The 25,298-nt window shown below is 38.3% G+C and overlaps 1 protein-coding gene and 1 long non-coding RNA gene across 2 annotated transcripts; both read left to right on the top strand.

Moving 5' to 3' along the window:
* The first annotated feature begins 4,203 nt into the window (after positions 1-4,203).
* LOC113330473 lies at positions 4,204-8,349 on the top strand. The gene is made up of 10 exons (XM_026577282.1): positions 4,204-4,572; positions 4,797-4,939; positions 5,086-5,260; positions 5,363-5,644; positions 5,737-5,958; positions 6,033-6,253; positions 6,301-6,455; positions 6,561-7,177; positions 7,294-7,701; positions 8,026-8,349. The coding sequence occupies exons 1-10, from the start codon at positions 4,204-4,206 to the stop codon at positions 8,347-8,349; spliced, it is 2,916 nt and encodes a 971-aa protein (XP_026433067.1).
* A 629-nt stretch (positions 8,350-8,978) lies between these two features.
* LOC113330425 lies at positions 8,979-10,077 on the top strand. The gene is made up of 3 exons (XR_003350281.1): positions 8,979-9,097; positions 9,184-9,257; positions 9,528-10,077. It is a non-coding gene; the product is annotated as an uncharacterized LOC113330425 (long non-coding RNA).
* Positions 10,078-25,298: the final 15,221 nt, after the last annotated feature.

Raw genomic sequence — 25,298 nt, 5'->3', positions numbered from 1 at the left:
ACGGAACTAGTTAGTGATCTGTTGACTAATAATGAGTGGACCATTTTTGTGGAACACCAGCAAACTTTATTAGACGCTGCATGTAGTGGACTTGCAAAATCTGCCAAAACCTATGGGAGGAGCTAACGTAAGAGTTTGGATGTCAAATTCTAAAAGCATGTTTACTGTAGCAACTGCTAGAAACATCATCCGTCATGAATATCCTATTTTTGAGGAAGCAAAACTCTTGTGGAGATGCCAATTTAATCCTTCATTAGCTGCTCAAAACTGGAAACTTTGACAGGGTGCTTTTGCTACTCTTGACAAAGTTAAAAGTAGATTCAAACGTGTCTAAGCTAACAAATGTTACTTATGTAAAAATGACGAGGAATCTCTAGATCATATTCTATGGCATTGTTTTCTTTCCTAGGTCAAAATGGTTTATCGAAGCAAAAAAAAACGTAACTACAAGAATTACAAAATGGGAGGTTCAAGGCCTCCCCATCCCCATAAATCAAAGGGACAAAAAATGCTAAAAAGCTCATAAAAGAAACTCCTAAACACAAATAAATAACATAAAGAGGAAAACTAGGAAGATTAGTATCGTTTGCGCCCCTTATTTCCAACTCTAAAATTCCTCTTCTTGGGAAGAAGTCCAACAATTATATGTGTCAAATCAGGGTCTCCGTAAGGCTCCTTGTATTCATCTTCCTATATATCAGCATATTCATATTCATCTTCATCTGAAGCATAATTCCCATCAGGAACAAGCTTAATAGGAGATTGGGATTTTTTTCTTAGTTGACATTCTATCCATTAGCTCCTTTTTTCATTGAAATCGTCTCGTCTAAAGGCTGGATTTCGAATAAAATTAGCACGCACATCATCATTTTGAATGTTGCTTGCCTATTCAAGTTCCTCATTTGTCAAAATATTATTCATATCCAACACATTATCCTCCAACCCGGTTTCAGTTTTCTTGTTTGGATCAGTTTCCTGTCTTGGATCTTCCTCATTGAACTTGGAATCCTTGTTAGATGAATCCAAGCTAGCATCAGATTGCAAATAACGCGTAGCCATGATTTTAGCAGCTTGCTTGGCCATTTTCCTAGATTGTTTCCTAGCTAGAATATCTGCATCAACTTCACCCCAATCTTTCGGGCCCATACTATCGTCTGAGTCACTTGAATCATCTTGTTCCTCCTCGTCCACCATAACCTCACTAGAATCATTAGCAAGGCCTAACTCAGATGATAGGACATCATACGCTTTATTCACCACTAATTTTGTTCTTAAAAGCTCATCCACAAAAGGAGTTTCAAAAGGTTTAAATTTAAAAGAAGTACTTTGTCAGGGGAGTTCTTACCCTTTACTGTTGTCCAAACCTCTTTAGAAGTGTTAACGGACCCTGGCTTTGAATTAGCACGGAAGTAGTTTCCAAAACTGAGTGTCTTTAACACGGACCCTGGCTTTGGATTTGTATTAAAACCCTGAGAATTAGTGACGGCCTGATTAGTAGTTTGTTTGGACACGACATATTCTCAGAATTATTCTTGGTCACGGACGTTGGATGAATTGGCAAATTTTGCACGGATTGCCTTCTAGACATTTCCAAATTCTGCACGGACTGCTTGCCAAATTTTGAGTTATTCACGGAGATTGGCTTGGGCATGGACGTTTCCAAATCAGAGTTTGGGTTGGACTTGTCTTCCCTAAATTTTTCCGCAACTTCAGAGTTTGTGTTGGCACCGGACTAGTCAATTTTTCGTGCAGCAATGGCTGCTTTCGCTGCAATAGCATTCTTACACCTGATTAATTTGAGCTGTGCTTCCCGATATTTTATAAAAGAGTTATTAAGATCTTCCTCCAACTGTTTATCATTAGCCCACTCTTGAACTGGAGGAAACGATGTTACTTCTAGACACAATCATATTTGTTGCTGCTTATGTCATATTTCCTTTCCCAGACTGAACATTTTCCCTTGATGCAATAACATCTCTACTGTTTGAATCAGAAACAATAGGTTTGTTTACGTTATTTACATAATCTTCATGGGGACTTTTATGCACCTCCTTCCAAGCATATTTAATAGTTTTATCCTCTTTACCATTCTTGATATTCTCAATAGAAGATTTCTTTTCAACATTAGAACCTCCTAAAATATTACGAGCAACAAGACAATTCTCAAAATTTTGACCCATAAACTTAAAGTGAGTACAAAACTTGATGTTCTCCAAGTCTTGTATTTCAACATACTGCCAGAATTCCTTACCCCATTTGCTTTCAAACGAATTCTTTTAGGAATCAGCTTAGCAAAATCATATCTATCAGCATAACAGCATAGTTACCAACATCATGATCCAAAGTTTTTTGATCAATAGCAATCGGCTTCCCAAGAATTTTAGCAATGGATAAAAGAATTTTCTTCGTCCATAACTGTATGTATAAACTAGGAAAACTTACCCAAACAGTAGTGTGTGTAGTATGTTATCTTTCCGGATCAAAGTTGGGGTAAAAGTTGAAAACCCTAAGTTGTTGAGTCTGTATCATTCAAGTTTGGGTGACATTTATTATAGAGAACTCTCACTTTTTTCTCTCTCCTAAATTTTTTCTCTCTCTGGCAAAAAGTTTAGGGTTTTTCAAAACTTTTTTTGCTTTTGATTCTACTCGATCATCTCTTGGTGATTCGAGATGGGGGATCAACCTGATCCATCCCAACCAAAAACGTTAACATATGCTGAAAAACTAATGGGAAAAAAATCGCTACCATCTACCGTGTGGGTGAAGTTTCCTGGACTACCAATGGAATTTTGGCTTGAAAAAACGTTGTTGGCTATGACAAAAACCCTAGGCACGCCTATTGTGGTGGACAAACGTACGCTGGATCATGAATATGGTTATTACGCTTCTGTTTTGATTGATATAAATTTTGCTGAACAACATACTGAAGCTATTCACGTAACAGTTGGAGGTTTGGATTTCTGGCAAGCTATATATATCCATAAGAGGCCTAAATTCTGTTCTCATAGTAAAATCATTGGCCATAATGGTGGAGATGCAGAAAGAAACAGAATAATGCTAATAAACCGATGGGGAATGTTCGCCATAATAGAGGTGAAAATCAACAGTTACGCATTGGTGAAAAGAATACTTCTGGTGATGCTAACGATGTCCAGCTGGATTGGCAGGTAGCTCAACGCAAGAAAGGGAAGACTGCGCCACTCATTCCTGTGGTGCCTGAAGTTGTTACAAACAGGGTGGATGAAACTGAAGTTGTTGATTTGGAGTATACTGCTCAGTTGGTGAAAACTAAGCAGTTGGAGTTTGAAAAGTCCAATGTTGCTTTTGAAGCTGCATCTGTTGAATTGGCGGGAACTAAACAGATGTCAGATTCAAACATAGTTTTAGTTCAAAGTGGTTTGGTGGGTGAAACTAGAATACTTCTAAGTAAGTCAGGTTTGGTTGGAACTAAGATTCCTAATCCTGATAGGACGCTTGCTTCAGCTCTGACTCCTCATTGTGATGCATTATTGGCTGCCCAAGTGTTATCAAAAAATAAATTTGATGTTCTCCAATTTTCAACTAATGGTGCGGCTGTTGGTGTTGCGGATTCTGGAGGCTTAACTGACACGGTAGTGGATAGGATGTTATCTTTACAAAAAAATTTCAAACCTGGTAATAAGAAGAATGGGAATCCAACTTCTCAGTCTCGTCAGGATAAGGAAACTGAAGATACGGTTTTGGGAAACTGAGTTTCAAAAGGAAATTCTCCACGTTTGAAGCCTGGTGAGCACTCGAAGTTAAATAATAAAACTTCCAAACCTGGTTTTTAATGCGTGTCTTATTCTGGAATATCAATGGAATTGCAGGAGCTAATGCTCAGTGCAAATTAAAGGAGTTGATTGATGAGTTTAAACCTGATTTTTTTTTTGCTTGGCCGAGCCTAAGGCACATTATAATTTTCGTTTCATGCAAAATCTTCATGTAGATGGTTACAAAAAAGATGTTATTCATAATTCTGAAGGGTCTTCCAAGGGTAATATTTGGATTTTTTGGTCCAATGATATGGCTACTCCGGTGGTTGTAAACTCTAGTAGACAAGCTATTACAATTAAGACAGAGGGAGTGCTTATTTCTTTTGTCCATGCAAGCTGTTTTCAAGTTACTAGAAGAAAATTATGAAAACAACTTTCTTCTTTTGATAATAATACTCCATGGTTAGTTATGGGTGATTTTAATTGTGTTTTGCGCAATGATGAGAAAAAAGGAGGTCGCGAGCCAAAAATTTCAGTCGTTACTGATTTTAGTGATTGGATGGATGACAACAACCTTTTCGAAGCTGATTCTTTGGGTTCTAAATACACTTGGGCCAATGGTCAATCTGGTGTTCGCAGAATTCTTTGTAAACTTGATCGTGTTATTATTAATGAGGCTTGGCTAGCAAAGTTTGAGAATTGGTGGTGTAAAACTTTTCCAAGGGAAGTTTCCTACCGCTCTACTCTTGTTGGTTATCCTTTTCGTCATTCAAGACCTAGGCGTGCTCCCTTCAGAATTCAAAAGATGTGGTTTACACGTCCTGATTTCATGAACATGGTGATGTCTCCTTATTATATTTTTTCTTATAAATTGAAAAGGCTTAAGGATGCTATTAAGGATTGAAATTTGATAATTTTTGGGAATGTTCATGCTCGGTTAAAACAAGCAAAGTTGAGAATGAAAGTCGATCGAAGCTTTGGCAGACAAGAAACCGATTTGTTTATGAGAACAAAAAGGTTTGATGGATTTTCTTTCAGAAAAGTGTGTTCAATCAAGTGCAGGATTATTCAAGGCGTTTCAAGAGGTTCATGCATAATTCTGTGGAAGATCTTAAAGTACTGGATTTCTTAAAAGTGGCGCATAGGCAGGTGAAGTTTCATGAACCAGTTGAATATAGGTGGTCTTCTCCGGCTTTGGATGAATTGTTGTTGTGATGTGATGGAGCGGCTCGTGGGAATCCGGGAGTGGTTGGATGGGAGATTCAGTGGGTAAGTTTAAGAATTTTCATTCGGTCAGACTCTAAGAGCGCAGTATGTCTTTTAATTCTTCATCTCTTCCGTGGTTCGTTAGGCAACGTTGGAGTGAGGTTTCTTCAAACTTTGAGGCTATTCGTTTTGAGCATACTTTTAGGGAAGCTAATTTTTCTGCGGATAATATGGCAAAGAGAGGTTGTGACCTTCCTAATGAGGAACGTAGACATTATACTGGAAGACCGGATTTTTTAAATTCTGTTGAATACCCAAATGTATTTTATTTCCGTTTCAAATAAGTAGCAAGTTTTTGGGGTTACTCTGACCTCTTTTCTTGTTTCTTATTTTGTTTTGTAATTCTGCTATTTATAATACAGTTTGGATTTACCAAAAAAAAAAATGCCTCTGACGAAGATCTGGAAGATGAAACTAAGCTGAATTATGTGAAGGAGGCTTCAGTTTCTCTTGAGAATGTTTGTATGCAACATGCCATTATGCTAAAACAGAAATCAAGAAATAAGTGGTTGGTTGAGGTTGCGAGTAATACTGCTTTTTTCCATGCTAACATTCAGACTCGTAGGAGTAGTAATGTGATTTCTGAATTAGTTCATGAGAATAATACTACCATTACGGGTTATGAACAGCTTAAGAACTATACGGTTCAATTTTTTAAATCTAAATTCAATGGGAAGAGCAACATATTGATGATAGTCTTTTTCATTATGATCATGAGAGCATTTATGTGGAGGAGGGTATGGTGATGGATGCGATTCCTTCTATGGAGGAAGTTAAAACCGTTGTTCTTGACTTGGGTGCTGATAGTGCTCCGGGGCCTGATGGGTTCTCAGGTTGTTTCTATAGACATTGTTGGGATGTGATTCATCAAGACATTTTCAATGCGATTTCTTATTGTTGGATGCATAAAATTATTCATCAGGGAGTTAATTCGAGTCTTTTGATTCTTCTTGCTAAGGTAAGAGGTGCTAACACACTTCGTAATTTTCATCCCATTGGTCTTAGCAATTTTTTCTTAAAATTTTTACTAAGATTCTTGCTACAAGACTAGGTGGTGTTCTTGATAGACTTGTTTCGGAAGAACAAGTTGCTTTCATGAAGGGTAGAAACATTCATGAGACTATTAGTGTGGTCTCTGAAATGGTAAATGAGTTGAAAAACAAACGGAAGGATGGAAATGTGGGTCTTAAGCTTGATATTTCTCCAGTTTTTGACACGGTCAGCTGGTCCTTTGTTTTGGAGGTTTTTCGAAGGTATGGTTTTTCTGAAAATTAGTGCTCTTGGATTTGGCTATTCTCAGCTCAGCCCGTATTTCAGTTCTTCTAAATGGCAGTCCTGAAGGTTTAGGCGATCCTCTGTCTCCTCTTATTTTTGTGCTGATTGAAGATGTTCTTAGTAGAAACCTCACCAAGTTTTTCTTCAACAAGATTATGACTCCTATGTTGTCGATAAAAGGTATTTCTCCTACTCATCTTTTCTTTGTTGACGACATCATGATTTTTTGCAAGGGCAACATGAAGAGCTTTCATAGTTTACTGAACTTACTTGGTAAATATCAAGCGGCTTCCGGGCAGACAGTTTGTCGTCAAAAAAGCAAAGTTTATTATGGTGGAAATTCTTTGAGCCGATGTAGAACTATCACGGATTTATTGGGTATGGAAGTCTCAACTTTTCCGGATCGTTACTTGGGTGTTCAAATCATTCCAAGGGGTGTGAAGTATCGTCAAATTTGGAATGTGATCGACAAAATTAAGAATCAACTTTCGGTTTGGAGGGGAAAATTACTTTCTTTACAAGATCGAGTGGTTCTTATTAACTCGGTGATTGATAGTTACTCCATTCACAACATGGTTGTTTATAAATGGCCTCGTAAGTTTATTGATCAACGTGAGGGATTTATTCGTAATTTTCTTTGGTCAGGGGATGCTGAGGTAAGTCGTAAATTTGTTGTTTCTTATGATAAAGTTTCCTTCCCAAAGAAGGAAGGTGGATTAGGCATTACAAAATTATATGTTACTAATAAGGCTCTTCTTATGAAGCTGTGGTGGAACATTCGTTCTTCTAAGAAGAAATGGGCTCGTTTTCTTTATGATAAATACACTAATAAGAAGGGTAGAATTAAGGAGTATGGTGTCAAGTCTTCCATTCTTCCAGGTATTAAGCAAGTCTATAAAGAGGTGGATAGGAACACTAAAGTTTTGCTTGGTGATGGTCGCTCTACTTCTCTTTATTTTGATATTTGGTATGGATATGATTCAATAGCCGAAACTCTTGGTGAAGTTGGTTTGGACAGCACAATAATGTCAATGATTTACTTGTTAACAATGAATGGGTTATCCCTGATTCTCATATCCAAAATTTACTTAATGCTGGTGTTAACTTGGATGATTTGCCAAGACCTTTGGCTGGAGATGATTTTAGGGTTTGGATGCCAGATTTGAAAGGTAAATTCTCAGTTAGTTTAGCCAAATGTTTAATTCGAAATAAGTACGCAGTGACAGATGTTTACTCTCTTTTATGGCGTAAGGTTGTTCACCCTAACCTTGCGGCTCAAAATTGGAACACTGAGCGAGGAGTTTGTGCAACACTTGACAAGGTTCAAAGTCGTTTCAAAATTAGTCCGGTGAAGAAATGTTATCTGTGCAAGATGGAGGAAGAATCTTTAGACCATGTTTTATGGTCCTGTGCTTTTGCTGGTCAGGTTTGGGATTGGATTTCTCATATTTTTAATCTAACTACACATCTTAATTTTATTACTTCTTATAAGGATGCTAAAGGAAAGAGTAAAATTATCAAAGATCTTTGTCTAATAAAAAACTTGATTGTTTGAGCTGAGTTGTGGCTTACTCGTAACAAAATTTTGTATGATAAGAAGTCATCCAACCTGGAGTTCTTCATGAAGAGAGTATTTCACCTGGTGCATGAACACTCAGTTCGTGTTAAGAGATATATATATAATACTGTGTCCGACTTGAGCATTCTGAATTTTTTTAGAGTGCGACACAAGATGGTTAAATATATTCAGCCAATTAAATGTTTCTGGAATCCTCCTCCAAGGAACGTTTTGCTCATTTGTTGTGATGAAGCTTCTAGAAACAATCCGGGGCGAGCTGGTGCGGGCGTTGTTGCTAGAGATGCTAATTGTAATATGGTTGGAGCAATGAGTATAGGGATGGTCATCACAAACAATTTCATGGAAGAAGTTTTTGGTATCCTTGTTGGTTTGGAATGGGCTACTCAATGGGGAATGCAACATATTTTAGTTCGTTCAGATTCTATCAGTGTTGTTGAGGTTTTCACTAATTCTTCAGTCCATTGGTTAATCAAACAGCGTTGGGATCATATTTAAAGTGTTTATGTTTCAATCACTTTTGAACATACTTATAGCGAGGCGAATTTTGGTGCAGATGCTATGGATAAAAGAGGCTGTTTGCTGAGAAATGGAGAAGGCTTAATCTACGCTGAAAGACCTTTTTTCCTTTCAAGTATCGGATATCCTAATGTATCCTATTTTCATTTCAAGTAGTTTATGAGTTTTTTAGGGTCTCTTGTCCTCTTTTTCTTGTAATCTCATTGTACATGTTGCTACTTGTTAATACAATTTGGATTTACCAAAAAAAATAGTATCATCCAAGTTTCACCATGCCATACCCGTTCCTTGTCATCAGCTGACGTTAACTTTATGATGAAAAACCCTTTTGTCATTGGAACCAGTTTGCATCTTCCAGCACCAAAACCTCCATTGTTCTTCCAAACTTTTTTGAACATCAACAATTTTTAAACCCTTAAAGTTCAATCTCCCAATGAGACTGAACTGAAATATATCACACCCCTCTTGAGTAAGATCTATAGGTAATTCCAATGCTGGTTCTTCAAGATAGGAAGACGCCTCAGGAAGAGATAATAAATCTGAATCTGTTAACATATAGGATTTTTTACCCTTAACCAAATCAGCAAAACTCATGGTTTTAACCCCATGAGGATTCATAGTTGGAACAATATTTCCCCCGTTCTAAATCACCAAAAGATAATCAAGGATGAAGGAAAAACGTGAAAAAGTTTGAAACTGTAAAAGAAAAGAATCGCCAAAATTTTTGGTGAGAAAAATCCTCTCCTATTATTGTTGTTGTTTTCTCGCCTTTGAATTTCGGTAGAAACTCACTTTTCGGAATTCTACTTTTAGGAATTTTACTTTTGTCGCCTTTGAATTTCTATGGCATTATAACTTTGCAAAGAAGGCGTGGAAATGGATTTCAGGTATTTTCAAACTTCATCCTTACATAAGTTTAATTCATTCATACAAAGCAGCAAAAGGAAAGAGCCTAATGATCAAGGATCTGTGGTTGCTTGCAATTCTTGTAATTAGATCAGAATTATGGAGAACACGAAATGATATTGTTTATAATAATAAGAAAGCAAACTGGTTTTTCTTTTAGAAGAGGGTTTTTCATTTAATTCATGAATATTCCATCATATTACATGGTTTTATGCATGATACAATTGTTATTTTTAACTTTTTCCGGGTAGCTCATAGAAGAATTAAGTTGTTTGATCAAGATGAATGTAGCTGGAATCCTCTGAATGTGGGAGAAATTCTTTTATGTGGTGATGATGCGTCTAGGGAAAACCCGGGTGTAGACGGTGCGGTGTGTGATAACGCGTGATAGTGATTGCGATGTGCTTGGGGCTGGGTACAACAACTAATTACCTTGTGGAGTTGTATGCAGTATTGCTGGTTTGGAATGGGCATCAAAGTGGGGTGTTAGAAGAATCTTGGTTCGTTCAGATTCAAAAAGTGCTATAATTGTATTTTCACGAAACATGGTTCCTTGGTATGTTCGTCAGATATGGATTGGTGTTTGTTCTCTTTGTGACACTATTAGTTATGAACATACCTTCCGTGAAGCTAATTTTTCAGCGGATGATGGCGAAAAAAGGTTGTTTTTTTCCTAAGGGGGAAGGGAGTAATTTTGAAGGAAGGCCAGATTTCTTATTTTCAGTTGAATATCCTAATTATTTTCAGTTAAATTTGACATTGCCTATGATCAATTTTTAGATGCCTAATATCATAGGCTTGTACTTTCCTGTCCATACCCAAGATTGAATTTGACATGCCCAAGTTTAAATTTTATATGCCTAGGATCAATTTAGCGATGATCAAGACTGTAGGCTTGTGCTTACATTCTCATGCCCAAGATTCAATTTGATATGCCCATTATAAATTTGACATCCCTAGGTTCAATTTGGAGATTCCCAAGACCGTAGGCTCTTGCTATCATGAGCATGCCCAAGATTCAATTTGACATGCTCATGTTTAAATTTGGTAGGTATAAGATCAATTTTGAGATGCCCAAGACAGTAGGCTTGTGCTTTCATGTCCATGCCCAAGATTAAATTTAATATTCCCAAGTTTAAATTTGACCTACGTAGAATCAATTTTGATATGCCCAAGAACGTGGGCTTGTGATTTCATGCCCATGTCCAAGATTAAATTTGACATGCCCAAGTTTAAATTTGACATGCCTAGGATTATTTTTGAGATGCCCAAGACCGTAGGCTTTTGGTTTCATGCCCATGCCAAAGATTAGATTTGACATGCCTAGGATCAATTTTAAGATGCCCAAGACCGTAGGATTGTGCTTTCATGACCATTACCAATATTAAATTTTACATGCCTAGGATCAATTTTGAGATACCCAAGACCGTAGGCTAGTGGTTTCATGCCCATGCCTAAAATTCAATTTGCCATGCCCAAGTTTAAAATTGACATGCCTAGGATCATTTTTGAGATGCACAAGACCATAAGCTTGTGTTTTCATGCCTATGCCCAAGATTCAATTTGACATGCCTAAGTTTAAATTCTACATGCCTAAGATCAATTTTGTGATGCCCATGACCGTAGGCTTGTGCTTTCATGCCCATGGCCAAGATTAAATTTGACATGGCTAGGATAAATTTTCAGATTCCCAAGACCGTAGGATTGTTTTTCATTCCCATGCCCAAGATTCAATTTGACATGCCAAAATTTAAATTTGACATCCCTAGGTTCAATTTGGAGATGCCCAAGACCGTAGGCTCTTGATTTCATGCCCATGCCCAAGATTCAATTTGACATGCCCATGTTTAAATTTGACATGCCTAGGATCAATTTTTTGAGATGCCCAAGACCGTAGGCTTGTTCTTTCATGCTCATGCCCAAGATTAAATTTTATATGCCCAAGTTTAAACTTGACCTACCTAAGATCAATTTTCAGATGCCCAAGAACGTAGGCTTGTGATTTCATGCCCGTGCCCAAGATTAAATTTGACATGTCTAGGATCAATTTTGAGATGCCAAAGACCGTAGGCTAGTGGTTTCGTGCACATTCCTAAGATTCAATTTGACATTCCTAAGTTTAAATTTGACATGCCTGGGATCAATTTTGATATGCACAAGATCATAGAGTTGTGCTTTCATGCCCATGCCCAAGATTAAATTTTACATGCCAAAGTTTAAATTTGACATTCCTGTGATCAATTTTGAGATGCCCAGGACCGTAGGCATGTGCTTTCATGCCCATTCCCAATATTAAATTTGACATTCCCAAGTTTAAATTTGACATGACTAGGATCAATTTGAGATGCCCAAGACCGTAGGCTATTGGTTACATTCCCATGCCTAAGATTCAACTTAAGACCTTTCCCAAGATTCAATTTAACATGCCCAAGTTTAAATTTGACATTCCTAGGATTAATTTTGAGATTCCCAGGCCCGTAGGCTTGTGCTTTCATACCCATGCCCAAGATTCAACTTAACATGCCTAGGATCAACTTTGAGATGACCAAGACCGTAGGCTTGTGCTTTCATGCCATGCTCAAGATTAAATTAAACATGCCAAAATTTAAAATTGGAATACCTAGCATTAATTTTGAGATAACTCAAACCCATAAGTTTGTGCTTTCATGCCCATGCCCAAGATTCAATTTGTCATGCCCATGTTTAATTTTGAAATCCCTAGAATCAATCTTGAGATTCCCAAGACCGTAGGCTTGTGCTCTCATTTCCATGCCTAAAATTAAATTTAACATGCCCAAGTTTAAATTTGACATGCTTAGGATCAATTTTGAGATGACCAAGACCGTAGGATTGTGCCATCACGCCGACGCTCAAGATTAAACTTGATATGCCCAAGTTTAAATTTGACATGCCTAGGATTAATTTTGAGATGCCCAGGACCGTAGGGTTGTTCTTTCATTCCCATGCACAACATTCAATTTGATATGCCCAAGTTTAAATTTGACATGCATAGGATCAATTTTGAGATGCTCAATACCGTAGGATTGTACTTTCATTCCCATGCGCATGATTAACATGCCCAAGTGAAAATTTGACATGCCTAGGATCAATTTTGAGATTCCTAAGACCGTAGGCTTGTTCTTTCATGCCGATGTCCAAGATTCAATTTGACACACCCAAGTTTAAATTTGACATGCCTAGAATCAATTTTGAGATTCCTAAAGCCGTAGGCTTATTTTTCCATGCCCATGCCCAAATTCAATTTTGACATGCCCAAGTTTAAATATGACATGCCTAGGATCAATTTTGAGATAACCTAATCCGTAAGGTTGTGCTTTCAGGCTCATGCCAAAGATTAAACTTGATATTCTCAAGTTTAAATTTGACATGCCTAGGATCCAATTTTGAGATGCCCAAGACCGTAGGGTTGTTCTTTCATTCCCATGACCAAAATTCAATTTGATATGCCCAAGTTTAAATTTGACATGCCTAGGATTAATTTTGAGATTCCTAAGACCGTTATATTGTTCATTTATGCCCATGCCCAAGATTCAATTTGACATGCCCAAGTTTAAATTTGACATGTCTAGGATCAACTTTGAGAGGCCTAAGACCGCAGGGTTGTGCTTTTATGCCCATGCCAAAGATTAAACTTGATATGCCCAAGTTTAAATTTTACATGCCTAGGATCAATTTTGAGATGCCCAAGACCGTAGGGTTGTGCATTCATTCCCATGCCCAACATTCAGTTTGATATGCCCAAGTGTAAATTTGACATTCCTAGGATCAATATTGAGATACCTAAGGCCGTAGACTTATTTTTTTATGCCCATGCGCAAGGTTCAATTTGACATGCCCAAGTTTAAATTTGACATGCCTAGGATCAATTTTTAGATACGCAAGACCATAGGGTTGTGCTTTCATTCCCATTCCCAAGATTAATCTTGATATACCCAAGTTTAAATTTGACATGCCTAAGATCAATTTTGAGATGCCCAAGACCGTAGGGTTTTGCTTTCATGCCCATGCCCAAAATTCAATTTGATATGCCCAAGTTTAAATTTTACATACCTGGGATCAATTTTGAGATGCCCAATACCGTAGGCTTGTAATTTCATGCCCATGCCCATGATTAAATTTGACATGCCCAAGTTTAAATTTGACATGTATAGGATCAATTTGGAGATTCCTAAGACTGTAGGCTTGTTCTTTCATGCCCATGCCCAAGATTCAACTTGACATGCTCAAGTATAAATTTGACATGCCTATGATCAATTTTGGGAGGCCCAAGACCGTAGGGTTGTGCTTTCATGCCCATACCCAAGATTAAACTTTATATGCCCAAGTTTAAATTTGACATGCCTAGGATCAATTTTGAGATGCCCAAGACCGTAGGGTTGTGATTTCATGCCCATGCTCAACATTCAATTTGGTATGCCCAAGTTTAAACTTGATACGCCTATTATCAATTTTCAGATGCCCAATATCGTAGGCTTGTTCTTTCATGCCCATACCCATGATTAAATTTGACATGCCCAAGCGTAAATTTGACGTGCCTAGTAAATATTTTGAGATTCCTAAAACTGTAGGCTTGTTCTTTCATGCTCATGCCCAAGATTCAATTTTACATGCCCAATTTTAAATTTGACATGCCTAGGATCAATTTTGAGATTCCCAAGATCGTAGGCTTGTTCTTTCATGCCCAAGTTTAAATTTAACATACCTAGGATCAATTTTTAGATGCCCAACCCCGTAGGTTTGTGGTTTCATGTCCATACCCAAGATTCAATTTGCCTTGTCCATGTTTAAATTTCACATCCCTAGGATCAGCTTGAGATTCCCAAGACCGTAGGCTAGTGCTTTCATGACCATGACCAAGATCAAATTTAACATTCCCAAGTTTAAATTTGACATCCCTAGGATCAATTTTGAGATGACCAAGACCGTAGGCTTGTGCTTTCATGACGATGCCAAAAATTCAATTTAATATGCCCAAGTTTAAATTTGACATGCCTAGGATCAATTTTGAGATGCCCAAGACCGTAGGCTAGTGCTTTTATGCCCATGCCCAAGTTTAAACTTGACATGCCTAGGAACAATTTTGAGATGCCCAAACCGCATGATTTTGGTTTAATATACATGCCCAAGATTCAATTTGACATACCCAAGTTTAAACTTGACATGTCTAGGATCAATTTTGAGATGCCAGAGACCGTGGGCTTGTGCTTTCATTCCCTTGCCCAAGATTCAATTTTACATGCCCAAGTTTAAATTCGACATGCCGATGATCAATTTTGAGATTCCCAAGACCGTAGGCTTGTGCTTTCATGCACATGCCCAAGATTAAATATGACATGCCCAAGTTTAAAATTGACATGCCTAGGATCAATTTTGAGATGTCCAAGACCGTAGGCTTTTACTTCCAAACCCATGCCAAAAATTCAATTTGACATGCCAATGTTTAAATATGACATGCCTAGGATCAATTTTGCGATGCCCAAGACCGTAGGCTTGTACTTTCATGCCCATGCCTAAGATTAAATTTGACATGCCCAAGTTTAAATTTAACACGCGTAGGATCAATTTTGAGATGCCCAAGACCGTAGGCTTGTGCTTTTATTACCATGCCTTAGATTCAATTTGACATGCTCAAGTTTAAATTTGACATGCCTAGGATTAATTTTGAATTTCCCAAGACTTTAAGCTTGTGCTTTCATGCGCTTGCACAAGTTTAGATTTGACATTCTTATGATCGATTTTGAGATGCCCAAGATCGTAGGATTGTGCTTTTATTCCCATGCACTAGATATAGTTTGAATGCCCAAGTTTAAATTTGACATGCCTAGGATCAATTTTTAGATGCTAAAGACTTTAAGCTTGTGTTTACATGCCCACGCCCAAGATTTAATTTAACATGCCCAAGTTCAATTTTGAGATGCCCAAGCCCGTAGGCTTGTGCTTTCATGTCCATGCCCAAGATTAGATTTCACATCCCTAGGATTAATTTTGATATTCCCAATACCGTAGTCTTGTGCTATGATGCCCATGCCCAATATTCAATTTAACATGCCCATGTTTAAATATGACATGCCTAGGATCAATTATGAGATACCCAAGATCGTATACCTGTGCTTTAATTCCCATGCCCAAGATTAAATTTCATACGCCCAAGTTTAAATTTGACATTCCTAAGATCAATTTTCAGATACCCAAGCCCGTAGGCTTGTGCTTTCATGTCCATGCCCATGATTCAACTTGACATGCCTAGGATCAATTTTGAGATGATCAAGACCGTAGCCTTGTGCTTTCATGCCCATGCTCAAGATTAAATTAAACATGCCCAAGTTTAAATTTGGAATACCTAGGATTAATTTTGAGATAACTCAAACCCGTAGGTTTGTGCTTTCATGCCCCTGCCCAAGATTCAATTCGTCATGCCCATGTTTAAATTTGAAATCCATAGGATCAATCTTGAGATTCCCAAGACCGTAGGCTTGTGCTTTCATGCCCATGCCTAAGATTAAATTTAACATGCCCAAGTTTAAATTTGACATGCCTGTGATCATTTTTGAGATGACCAAGACCGTAGGATTGTGCTTTCATGCTGATGCCCAAGATTCAATTTAACATGCCCAAGTTTAAATTTGACATGCCTAGGATCAATTTTGATATGCCCAAGACCGTAGACTTGTGCTTTCATGCCCACACCCAAGATTAAATTTGACATTCCCAAGTTTAAACTTGACATGCCTAGGATCAATTTTGAGATGCCCAAGACCATAGGCTTTAGGTTTCGTGCCCATGCACAAGATTCAATTTGACATGCCCAAGTTTAAATTTTACATGTCTAGGATCAATTTTGAGATGTCAGAGACTGTAGGCTTGTGCTTTCATGTCGTTCCCAAGATTCAGTTTGACATGCCCAGGTTTAAATTTGATATGTCTAGGGTCAATTTTGAGATGCCAGAGACCGTAGGCTTTTGCTTTCATGCCCATGCCCAAGATTTAATTTGGTATGCACAAGTTTAAATTTGACATGCTTAGGATCAATTTGCCGAATATCATAGGATTGTGCTTTTATTCCCATGCCCTAGTTTGAATTTGATATGACCAAGTTTAAATTTGACATGCCTAAGATCAATTTGGAGATTCTAAAGACTTAAGCTTGTGTTTTCATTCCCATTCCCAAGACTAAAATTGGCATGCCCAAGTGTAAACTGACATGCCTAGGATCAATTTTGAGATGCCCAAGACCGTAGGCTTGTGCTTTCATTCCCATGACCAAGATTAAATTTGACATGCCACAAGTTTAAATTTGACATGCCTCTGATCAATTTTTAGATGCTAAGACTTTAAGCTTGTGTTTGCCCATTCCCAATATTAAAGTTGGCATGCCCAAGTGTAAATTGACATGCCTAGGATCAATTTTGAGATGCCCAAGACCGTAGGCTTGTGCTTTCATACCTATGCCCAAGATTAAATTTCACATGCCCAAGTTTCAAATTTACATGCCTATGATCATTTTTGAGATCCCCAAGATCGTAAGCTTGTGGTTTCATTCCCATGCCCTAGATTAAATTTTACATCCTTAGGATTACTTTTTAGATTCCTAAAACCGTAGGCTTTTGCTATGATGCCCATGCCCAAGATTCAATTTGACATGCCCAAGTTTAAATTTGACATGCGTAGGATCAATTTTAAGATGCCCAAGATCGTAGGTTTGTGCTTTTATTCCCATTCCCTATATTCAATTTGACATGCTCAAGTTTAAATTTGACATGCCTAGGATCAATTTTGAGATGCCCAAGACCGTAGGATTGTGGTTTCATGCCCATGCCCAAGATTAAATTTTACATGCCCAAGTTTAAATTTGATATGCGTAGGATCAATTTTGAAATGCCCAAGAACGTAGGTTTGTGCTTTCATGCCCATTCCCATGATTAAATTTGACATGCCCAAGTTTAAAGTTGACATGCCTAGGATCAATTTTGAGATTCCCAAGACTGTAGGCTTTTGGTTTCATGCCCATGCCCAAGATTCAATTTGACTTGCCCAAGTTTAAATTTGACATGTTTAGGATCAATTTTGAGATGTCAGACACCGTAAGCTTGTGCTTTCATGCTCATTCCCAAGATTCAATTTGACATGCCCAAGTTTAAATTCGACATGCCTAGAATCAATTTTGAGATGCCGAAGACCGTAGGATTGTGCTTTCATGCCCATACCCAAAATTAAATTTGACATGCCCAAGTTTAAATTTGACATGCGTAGGATCAATTTTGAGACGCCAAAGACCGTAGGCTTGTGCTTTTATTACTATGCCCTATATTCAATTTGACATGCTCAAGATTAAATTTTACATGCCTATAATCAATTTTGAAATGCTCAAGACTTTAAGCTTGTGCGTTCATTCTCATGTCCAAGATTAAATTTGACATGCCCAAGTTTAAATTTGACATGCGTAGGATTAATTTTGAGACGCTAAAGACCGTAGGCTTGTGCTTTTATTTCCATGCCCTAGATTCAGTTTGACATGCCCAAGTTTAAATTTTACATGTTTAGGATCAATTTTGAAATGCCGATTTTAAGCTTGTGTTTTCATGCCCATGCCCAAGATTAAAATTGGAATGCCAATGTGTAAATTGACATGCCTAGGATCAATTTTGAGATGCCCAAGACCGTAGGCCTGTGCTTTCATGCTCATGCTGAAGATTAAATTTGACATGCCCAAGTTTAAACTTGACATGTGTATGATCAATTTTGAGATGCCAAGACCCTAGGATTGTGTTTTCATGCCCATGCCCAAGATTAAATTTTACATCCCTAGGATTAATTTTGAGATTCCCTAGACCATAGGATTGCTATGATGCCCATGCCCAAAATTTAATTTGACATGCCTAGGATCACTTTTGAGATGCCCAAGGTCGTAGACCTGTGCTTTAATGCCATGACCAAGATTAATTTAACATGCCCAAGTTTAAATTTGACATGTTTATGATCAATTTTGAGATGTCCAAACCCGTAGGCTTGTGATTTCATGGCCATGCCCAAGATTCAATTTTACAAGCCTAGGTTGAATTTTGAGATGACCAAGATCACAGGCTTGTGCTTTCATGCCCATGCCCAAGATTAAATTTGACATGCCCAAGTTTAAACTGACATGCCTAAGATCAATTTGGAGATTTTAAAGACTTAAAGCTTGTGTTTTCATTCCCATGCCCAAGATTAAAATTGGCATTCCCAAGTGTAAACTGACATGCCTAGGATCAATTTTGAGATGCCCAAGACCATAAGATTGTGCTTTGATGCCCATGCCCAAGATTAAATTTGGCATGCCCAAGTTTAAACTTGACATGCCTAGGATGAATTTCTAGATTCCCAAGACCGTAGGCTTTTGGTTTCGTGCCTATGCCAAAGATTCAATTTGACATGCCCAAGTTTAAATTCGACATGCGTAGAATCAATTTTGAGATGCCTAAGACTGTAGGGTTGTGCTTTCATGCCCATGCCCAAGATTAAATTTGACATGCGTAGGATCAATTTTGAGATGCCCAAGACAGTAAGCTTGTGCTTTTATTCCCATCTCCTAGATTCAATTCGACATGCTCAAGTTTAAATTTGACATGTTTAGGATCAATTTTGAGATGCTAATGACTTTAATCTTGTGTTTTCATGCCCATGCCCAAGATTAAAATTGGCATGCCCATGTGTAAATTGACATTCCTAGGATCAATTTTGAGATGCCCAAGACCGTAGGCTTATGCTTTCATGCTCATGCTGAAGATTAAATTTAACATGCCCAAGTTTAAATTTGACATGTATATGATCAATTTTGAGATTCCCAAGACGGTAGGCTTGTGTTTTCATGCCCATGCCCAAGATTAAATTTGACATCCCTAGGATTAATTTTGAGATTCCAAAGACGGTAGGCTTGTGCAATGATTCCCATGCCCAAGATTTAATTTGACATGCCCATGTTTAAATTTGACATCCCTAGGATCAATTTTGAGATGCCCAAGGTCGTAGACCTGTGCTTTAATGCCCATGCCCAAGACTAAATTTGACAAGCCCAAGTTTAAATTTGACATGCCTAGGATCAATTTTGAGATGTCCAAGCCCGTAGGCTTGTGCTTTCATGTCCATGCCTAGGTTCAATTTTGAGATGAACAAGATCATAGGCTTGTGCTTTCATGCCCATGCCCAAGATTAAATTTGACATACCTTGGATGACTTTTTAGATTCCCAAGACCGTAGGCTTTTGGTTTCATGCCCATGCCCAACATTCAATTTGACATGCACAAGTTTAAATTTGACAGGTCTAGGATCAATTTTGAGATGCCAGAGACTGTAGGCTTGTGCTTTCATGCCCAAGCCCAAGTTTAATTTGACATGCACAAGTTTAAATTCGACATGCCTAGGATCAATTTTGAAATGCCTAAGACCGTAGGCTTGTGCTTTCACGTGCATTCCCAAGATTCAACTTGACATGCCTAGGATCAATTTTGAGATGACTAAGACTGTAGGCTTGTGCTTTCATGCTCATGCTCAAGATTAAATTAAACATGCCCAAGATTAAATTTGACATACCTATGATCAATTTTGAGATGAACAAGACCATAGGATTGTTCTTTCATGCCCATGCCCATTATTCAAAAAAAAAAAAATTCCCAAGACTTAATTTGACATGTCAAAGTTTAACTTTAACATGCCTAGGATCAATTTTGAGATGGCCAAGACCGTAGGCTTGTGCTTTCATGCCCATACCGAATATTAAATTAGACATTCCCAAGTTTAAATTTGGCATGTCTAGGATCAATTTTAATATCCATCAATCAGATGAGTATTGAGACTCATGTCTCTCGTCGAAAGCATGAAAGCTCGTGTTGTAGAAATCTCTGACTGAGAATCCTATCTCTCAGAGCACCTGTAGATGTGCAGTCTCTCAGCTGAGGCAACGACATATCTCACAAATACTGAGCAATTTCAGTAATTACTCCTATATAGAATCGAAAGATTGGACGGCTCCTAGACAGTTTTCCTGCTAGTATAGAGCAATAACGTCTTCAGGATGCAACAAGGTTTTCCCTGACTATATAAAAGATATATGACGTTTCAAAAAGCTCATATTTCTCAATTCTCAGATAATTAATGCTCCTAGACAGCATTTCTGCTAGTATAGAGCCATAAATTAATTATCTCTAATCGTTAACTGAATATTCAGCAATATTCTACGATTCTTCGTAATATTTCGTCACTTCAATTTGTGGTTCTTCCCAGCAGAATTCCACGGTTTATTGATAAATGTTCAACGTACGGGCATCTGAGCTGCTATCGAGTAAGCCCCGACCAAAATGGTGCAAGTGTACTCAGCAATAATGCACAAACGAGCAACTGAATGCACGAACGAGCATTCCAAAACACAAAGGAACGATGGACCTATGCAAAATAGGAAGAAAATAATAAATAATAAAATATTAATTGAGGCGCCAGGGGACTGGGCCCACCGGCCGGTCGGTTGTGTCGTGGCCAGTCCCACGCCCAATTTTATATTTTATCATATTTTTGTTATTTTCCTTGATCTCATGAAAATCTCTTCATTTGAGCAAATATCCTTCGTTTCATGAAAACTCCTTAAATTCATGAAATTTCCCTCAAGTCATGAAAAATAATATAAAATTAGGGAAACTCGTGGGACCGGGCCCTAGCAGACCGGTCATGCCCTAGCCGGTCCCACACGTCCCTTATTTTATTATTATTATTTCTTTATGTTTCCCTCATCTCATGGAAACTCCTTGATTTCAACAAATTCCTTGGTTTCAACAAACTCCTTGGTTTTTATGATATTTCCCTAAAATCATGAAAAATATTATAAAATTAGAGAAAGTGTCTTGGGACCGGGCTCCTTGCCGGCCGGCCGGCCATGCCTTGGCCATAGCCGGTCCCATACTTCATGACTCCCTATTTTATTATTATTATTATTTCCATAATCTCATGGAAATTCCCTAACCTCATGAAATTCCTCAGTTTCATGGTATTCCCTTCACATCAGGGAAAATACATAAAATTAGGAAAGGTGCTGCAGGACCGAGCTTGCTAGACGGCCGTCCATGCCCTAGCAGTGGCCGGTCCCACACCTTGCAATCCCTATTTTATTAATTATATTTCATCATCTCATGAAGATTCCCCAGTTTCAGCAAAACCCTGAATCCTTCATATTTTCAAACGCGCATCAGGAAATATCGAAGATCTCAGGACTGAGACACGGACATTATGGTGACGCGGGCATGTCTCCTTGACCGACCAAGGCCGGCCCTAAGTCTTGCAAATATCCGGTCCCATATGTTTTAATAATCTTGACCTAATTTTCTCAATTGTTCATGCCCATGCCCAAGATTAAATTTGACATGCCCAAGTTTAAACTTGACATGCCTAAGATCAATTTGGAGATTCTAAAGAAATAAAGCTTGTGATTTCATTCCCATGCCCAGGATTAAAATTGGCATGCCCAAGTGTAAACTGACATGCCTAGGATCAATTTTGAGATGCCCAAGACCATAGGATTGTGCTTTGATGCCCATGCCCAAGATTAAATTTGGCATGCCCAAGTTTAAACTTGACATGCCTAGGATGAATTTCTAGATTCCCAAGACCGTAGGCTTTTGGTTTCGTGCCTATGCCAAAGATTCAATTTGACATGCCCAAGTTTAAATTCGACATGCGTAGAATCAATTTTGAGATGCCTAAGACCGTAGGGTTGTGCTTTTATGCCCATGCCCAAGATTAAATTTGACATGCGTAGGATCAATTTTAAGATGCCCAAGACAGTAGGCTTGTGCTTTTATTCCCATCTCCTAGATTCAATTCGACATGCTCAAGTTTAAATTTGACATGTTTAGGATCAATTTTGAGATGCTAATGACTTTAATCTTGTGTTTTCATGCCCATGCCCAAGATTAAAATTGGCATGCCCATGTGTAAATTGACATTCCTAGGATCAATTTTGAGATGCCCAAGACCGTAGGCTTATGCTTTCATTCTCATGCTGAAGATTAAATTTAACATGCCCAAGTTTAAATTTGACATGTATATGATCAATTATGAGATTCCCAAGACGGTAGGCTTGTGTTTTTTCATGCCCATGCCCAAGATTAAATTTGACATCCCTAGGATTAATTTTGAGATTCCCAAGACGGTAGGCTTGTGCAATGATGCCCATGCCCAAGATTTAATTTGACATGCCCATGTTTAAATTTGACATCCCTAGGATCAATTTTGAGATGCCCAAGGTCGTAGACCTGTGCTTTAATGCCCATGCCGAAGACAAAATTTGACAAGCCCAAGTTTAAATTTGACATGCCTAGGATCAATTTTGAGATGTCCAAGCCCGTAGGCTTGTGCTTTCATGTCCATGCCTAGGTTCAATTTTGAGATGAACAAGATCATAGGCTTTTGCTTTCATGCCCATGCCCAAGATTAAATTTGACATGCCTTGGATGAAGTTTTAGATTCCCAAGACCGTAGGCTTTTGGTTTCATGCCCATGCCTAAGATTCAATTTGACATGCCCAAGTTTAAACTTGACATGCCTAGGATGAATTTCTAGATTCCCAAGACCGTAGGCTTTTGGTTTCATGCCCATGCCCAATATTCAATTTGACATTCCCAAGTTTAAATTTGACATGTCTAGGATCAATTTTGAGATGCCAGAGACTGTAGGATTGTGCTTTCATGCCCAAGCCCAAGTTTAATTTAACATGCACAAGTTTAAATTCGACATGCCTAGGATCAATTTTGAAATGCCTAAGACCGTAGGCTTGTGCTTTCATGCACATTCCCAAGATTCAACTTGACATGCCTAGGATCAATTTTGAGATGACCAAAATTGTAGGCTTGTGCTTTCATGCTCATGCTCAAGATTAAATTAAACATGCCCAAGATTAAATTTGACATACCTAGGATCAATTTTGAGATGACCAAGACCATAGGCTTGTTCTTTCATGCCCATGCCCATTATTCAAAAAAAAAACATGCCCAAGACTTAATTTGACATGTCAAAGTTTAACTTTAACATGCCTGGGATCAATTTTGAGATGTCCAAGACCGTAGGCTTGTGCTTTCATGCCCATACCGAAGATTAAATTAGACATGCCCAAGTTTAAATTTGGCATGTCTAGGATCAATTTTAATATCCAGCAATCAGATGAGTATTGAGACTCATGTCTCTCGTCGAAAGCATGAAAGCTCGTGTTGTAGAAATCTTTGACTGAGAATCCTATCTCTCAGAGCACCTGTAGATGTGCAGTCTCTCAGCTGAGGCAACGACATATCTCACAAATACTGAGCAATTTCAGTAATTACTCCTATATAGAATCGAAAGATTGGACGGCTCCTAGACAGTTTGCCTGCTAGTATAGAGCAATAACGTCTTCAGGATGCAACAAGGTTTTCCCTGACTATATAAAAGAGATATGACGTTTCAACAAGCTCATATTTCTCAATTCTCAGATAATTAATGCTCCTAGACAGCATTCCTGCTAGTATAGAGCCATAAATTAATTATCTCTAATCGTTAACTGAATATTCAGCAATATTCTACGATTCTTCGTAATATTTCGTCACTTCAATTTGTGGTTCTTCCCAGCAGAATTCCACGGGTTATTGATAAATGTTCAACGTACGGGCATCTGAGCTGCTATCGAGTAAGCCCCGACCAAAATGGTGCAAGTGTACTCAGCAATAATACACAAACGAGCACCTGAATGCACGAACGAGCATTCCAAAACACAAAGGAACGATGGACCTATGCAAAATAGGAAGAAATAAAAAATAATAAAATATTAATTGAGGCGCCAAGGGACGGGGCACACCGGCTGGTCGGTTGTGTCATGGCCAGTCCCACGCCCAATTTTATATTTTATCATATTTTTATTATTTTCCTTGATCTCATGAAAATCTCTTCATTTGAGCAAATATCCTTCGTTTCATGAAAACTCCTTAAATTCATGAAATTTCCCTCAAATCATGAAAAATAATATAAAATTAGGGAAACTCGTGGGACCGGGCCCTAGTAGACCGGTCATGCCCTAGCCGGTCCCACACGTCCCTTATTTTATTATTATTATTTTTTTATGTTTCCCTCATCTCATGGAAACTCCTTGATTTCAACAAATTCCTTGGTTTCAACAAACTCCTTGGTTTTATGATATTTCTCTAAAATCATGAAAAATATTATAAAATTAGAGAAAGTGTCTTTGGACCAGGCTCCTTGCCGGCCGGCCGGCCATGCCTTGGCCATAGCCGGTCCCATACTTCATGACTCCCTATTTTATTATTATTATTTCCATAATCTCATGGAAATTCCCTAACCTCATGAAATTCCTCAGTTTCATGGTATTTCCATCACATCATGGAAAATACATAAAATTGGGAAAGGTGCTGCAGGACCGAGCTTGCTAGACGGCCGGCCATGCCCTAGCAGTGGTCGGTCCCACACCTTGCAATCCCTATTTTATTAATTATATTTCATCATCTCATGAAGATTCCCCAGTTTCAGCAAAACCCTGAATCCTTCATATTTTCAAACGCGCATCAGGAAATATCGAAGATCTCAGGACTGAGACACGGAAATAATGGTGACGCGGGCATGTCTCCTTGACCGACCAAGGCCGGCCCTAAGGCTTGCAAATATCCGGTCCCATATGTTTTAATAATCTTGACCTAATTTTCTCAATTGCTCATATTGGGTCCAAACTTTTCTCAAACAACTGGGAGTTTTCCTAAACGACCATCTTGAACTGGTCCCATGACTCCTTGGTCGGTCCCTCATCTCTCCATAATCAGGTTTCGCTACCTAACGCTCACACGAGCATTATTTTAAATGATTAAACCAGCATTTAATTATCCTTTCACCAACTGGTCTTCAGAAGACTTTGGTATTTTTCTCATTTGAGCATCTGGGCTTTACATGGTCGACTCGTCATCCCATGTAGTCGGTCCCTCCTTCACCCTATGGTTGATTTTCAA

Source organism: Papaver somniferum, unplaced genomic scaffold (assembly GCF_003573695.1).
Source record: "Papaver somniferum cultivar HN1 unplaced genomic scaffold, ASM357369v1 unplaced-scaffold_118, whole genome shotgun sequence".
Taxonomy (NCBI): Eukaryota; Viridiplantae; Streptophyta; class Magnoliopsida; order Ranunculales; family Papaveraceae; genus Papaver; species Papaver somniferum.
The sequence above is the reverse complement of the archived record's forward strand: the minus strand, read 5'-3'. Positions and strand labels throughout refer to the sequence as shown.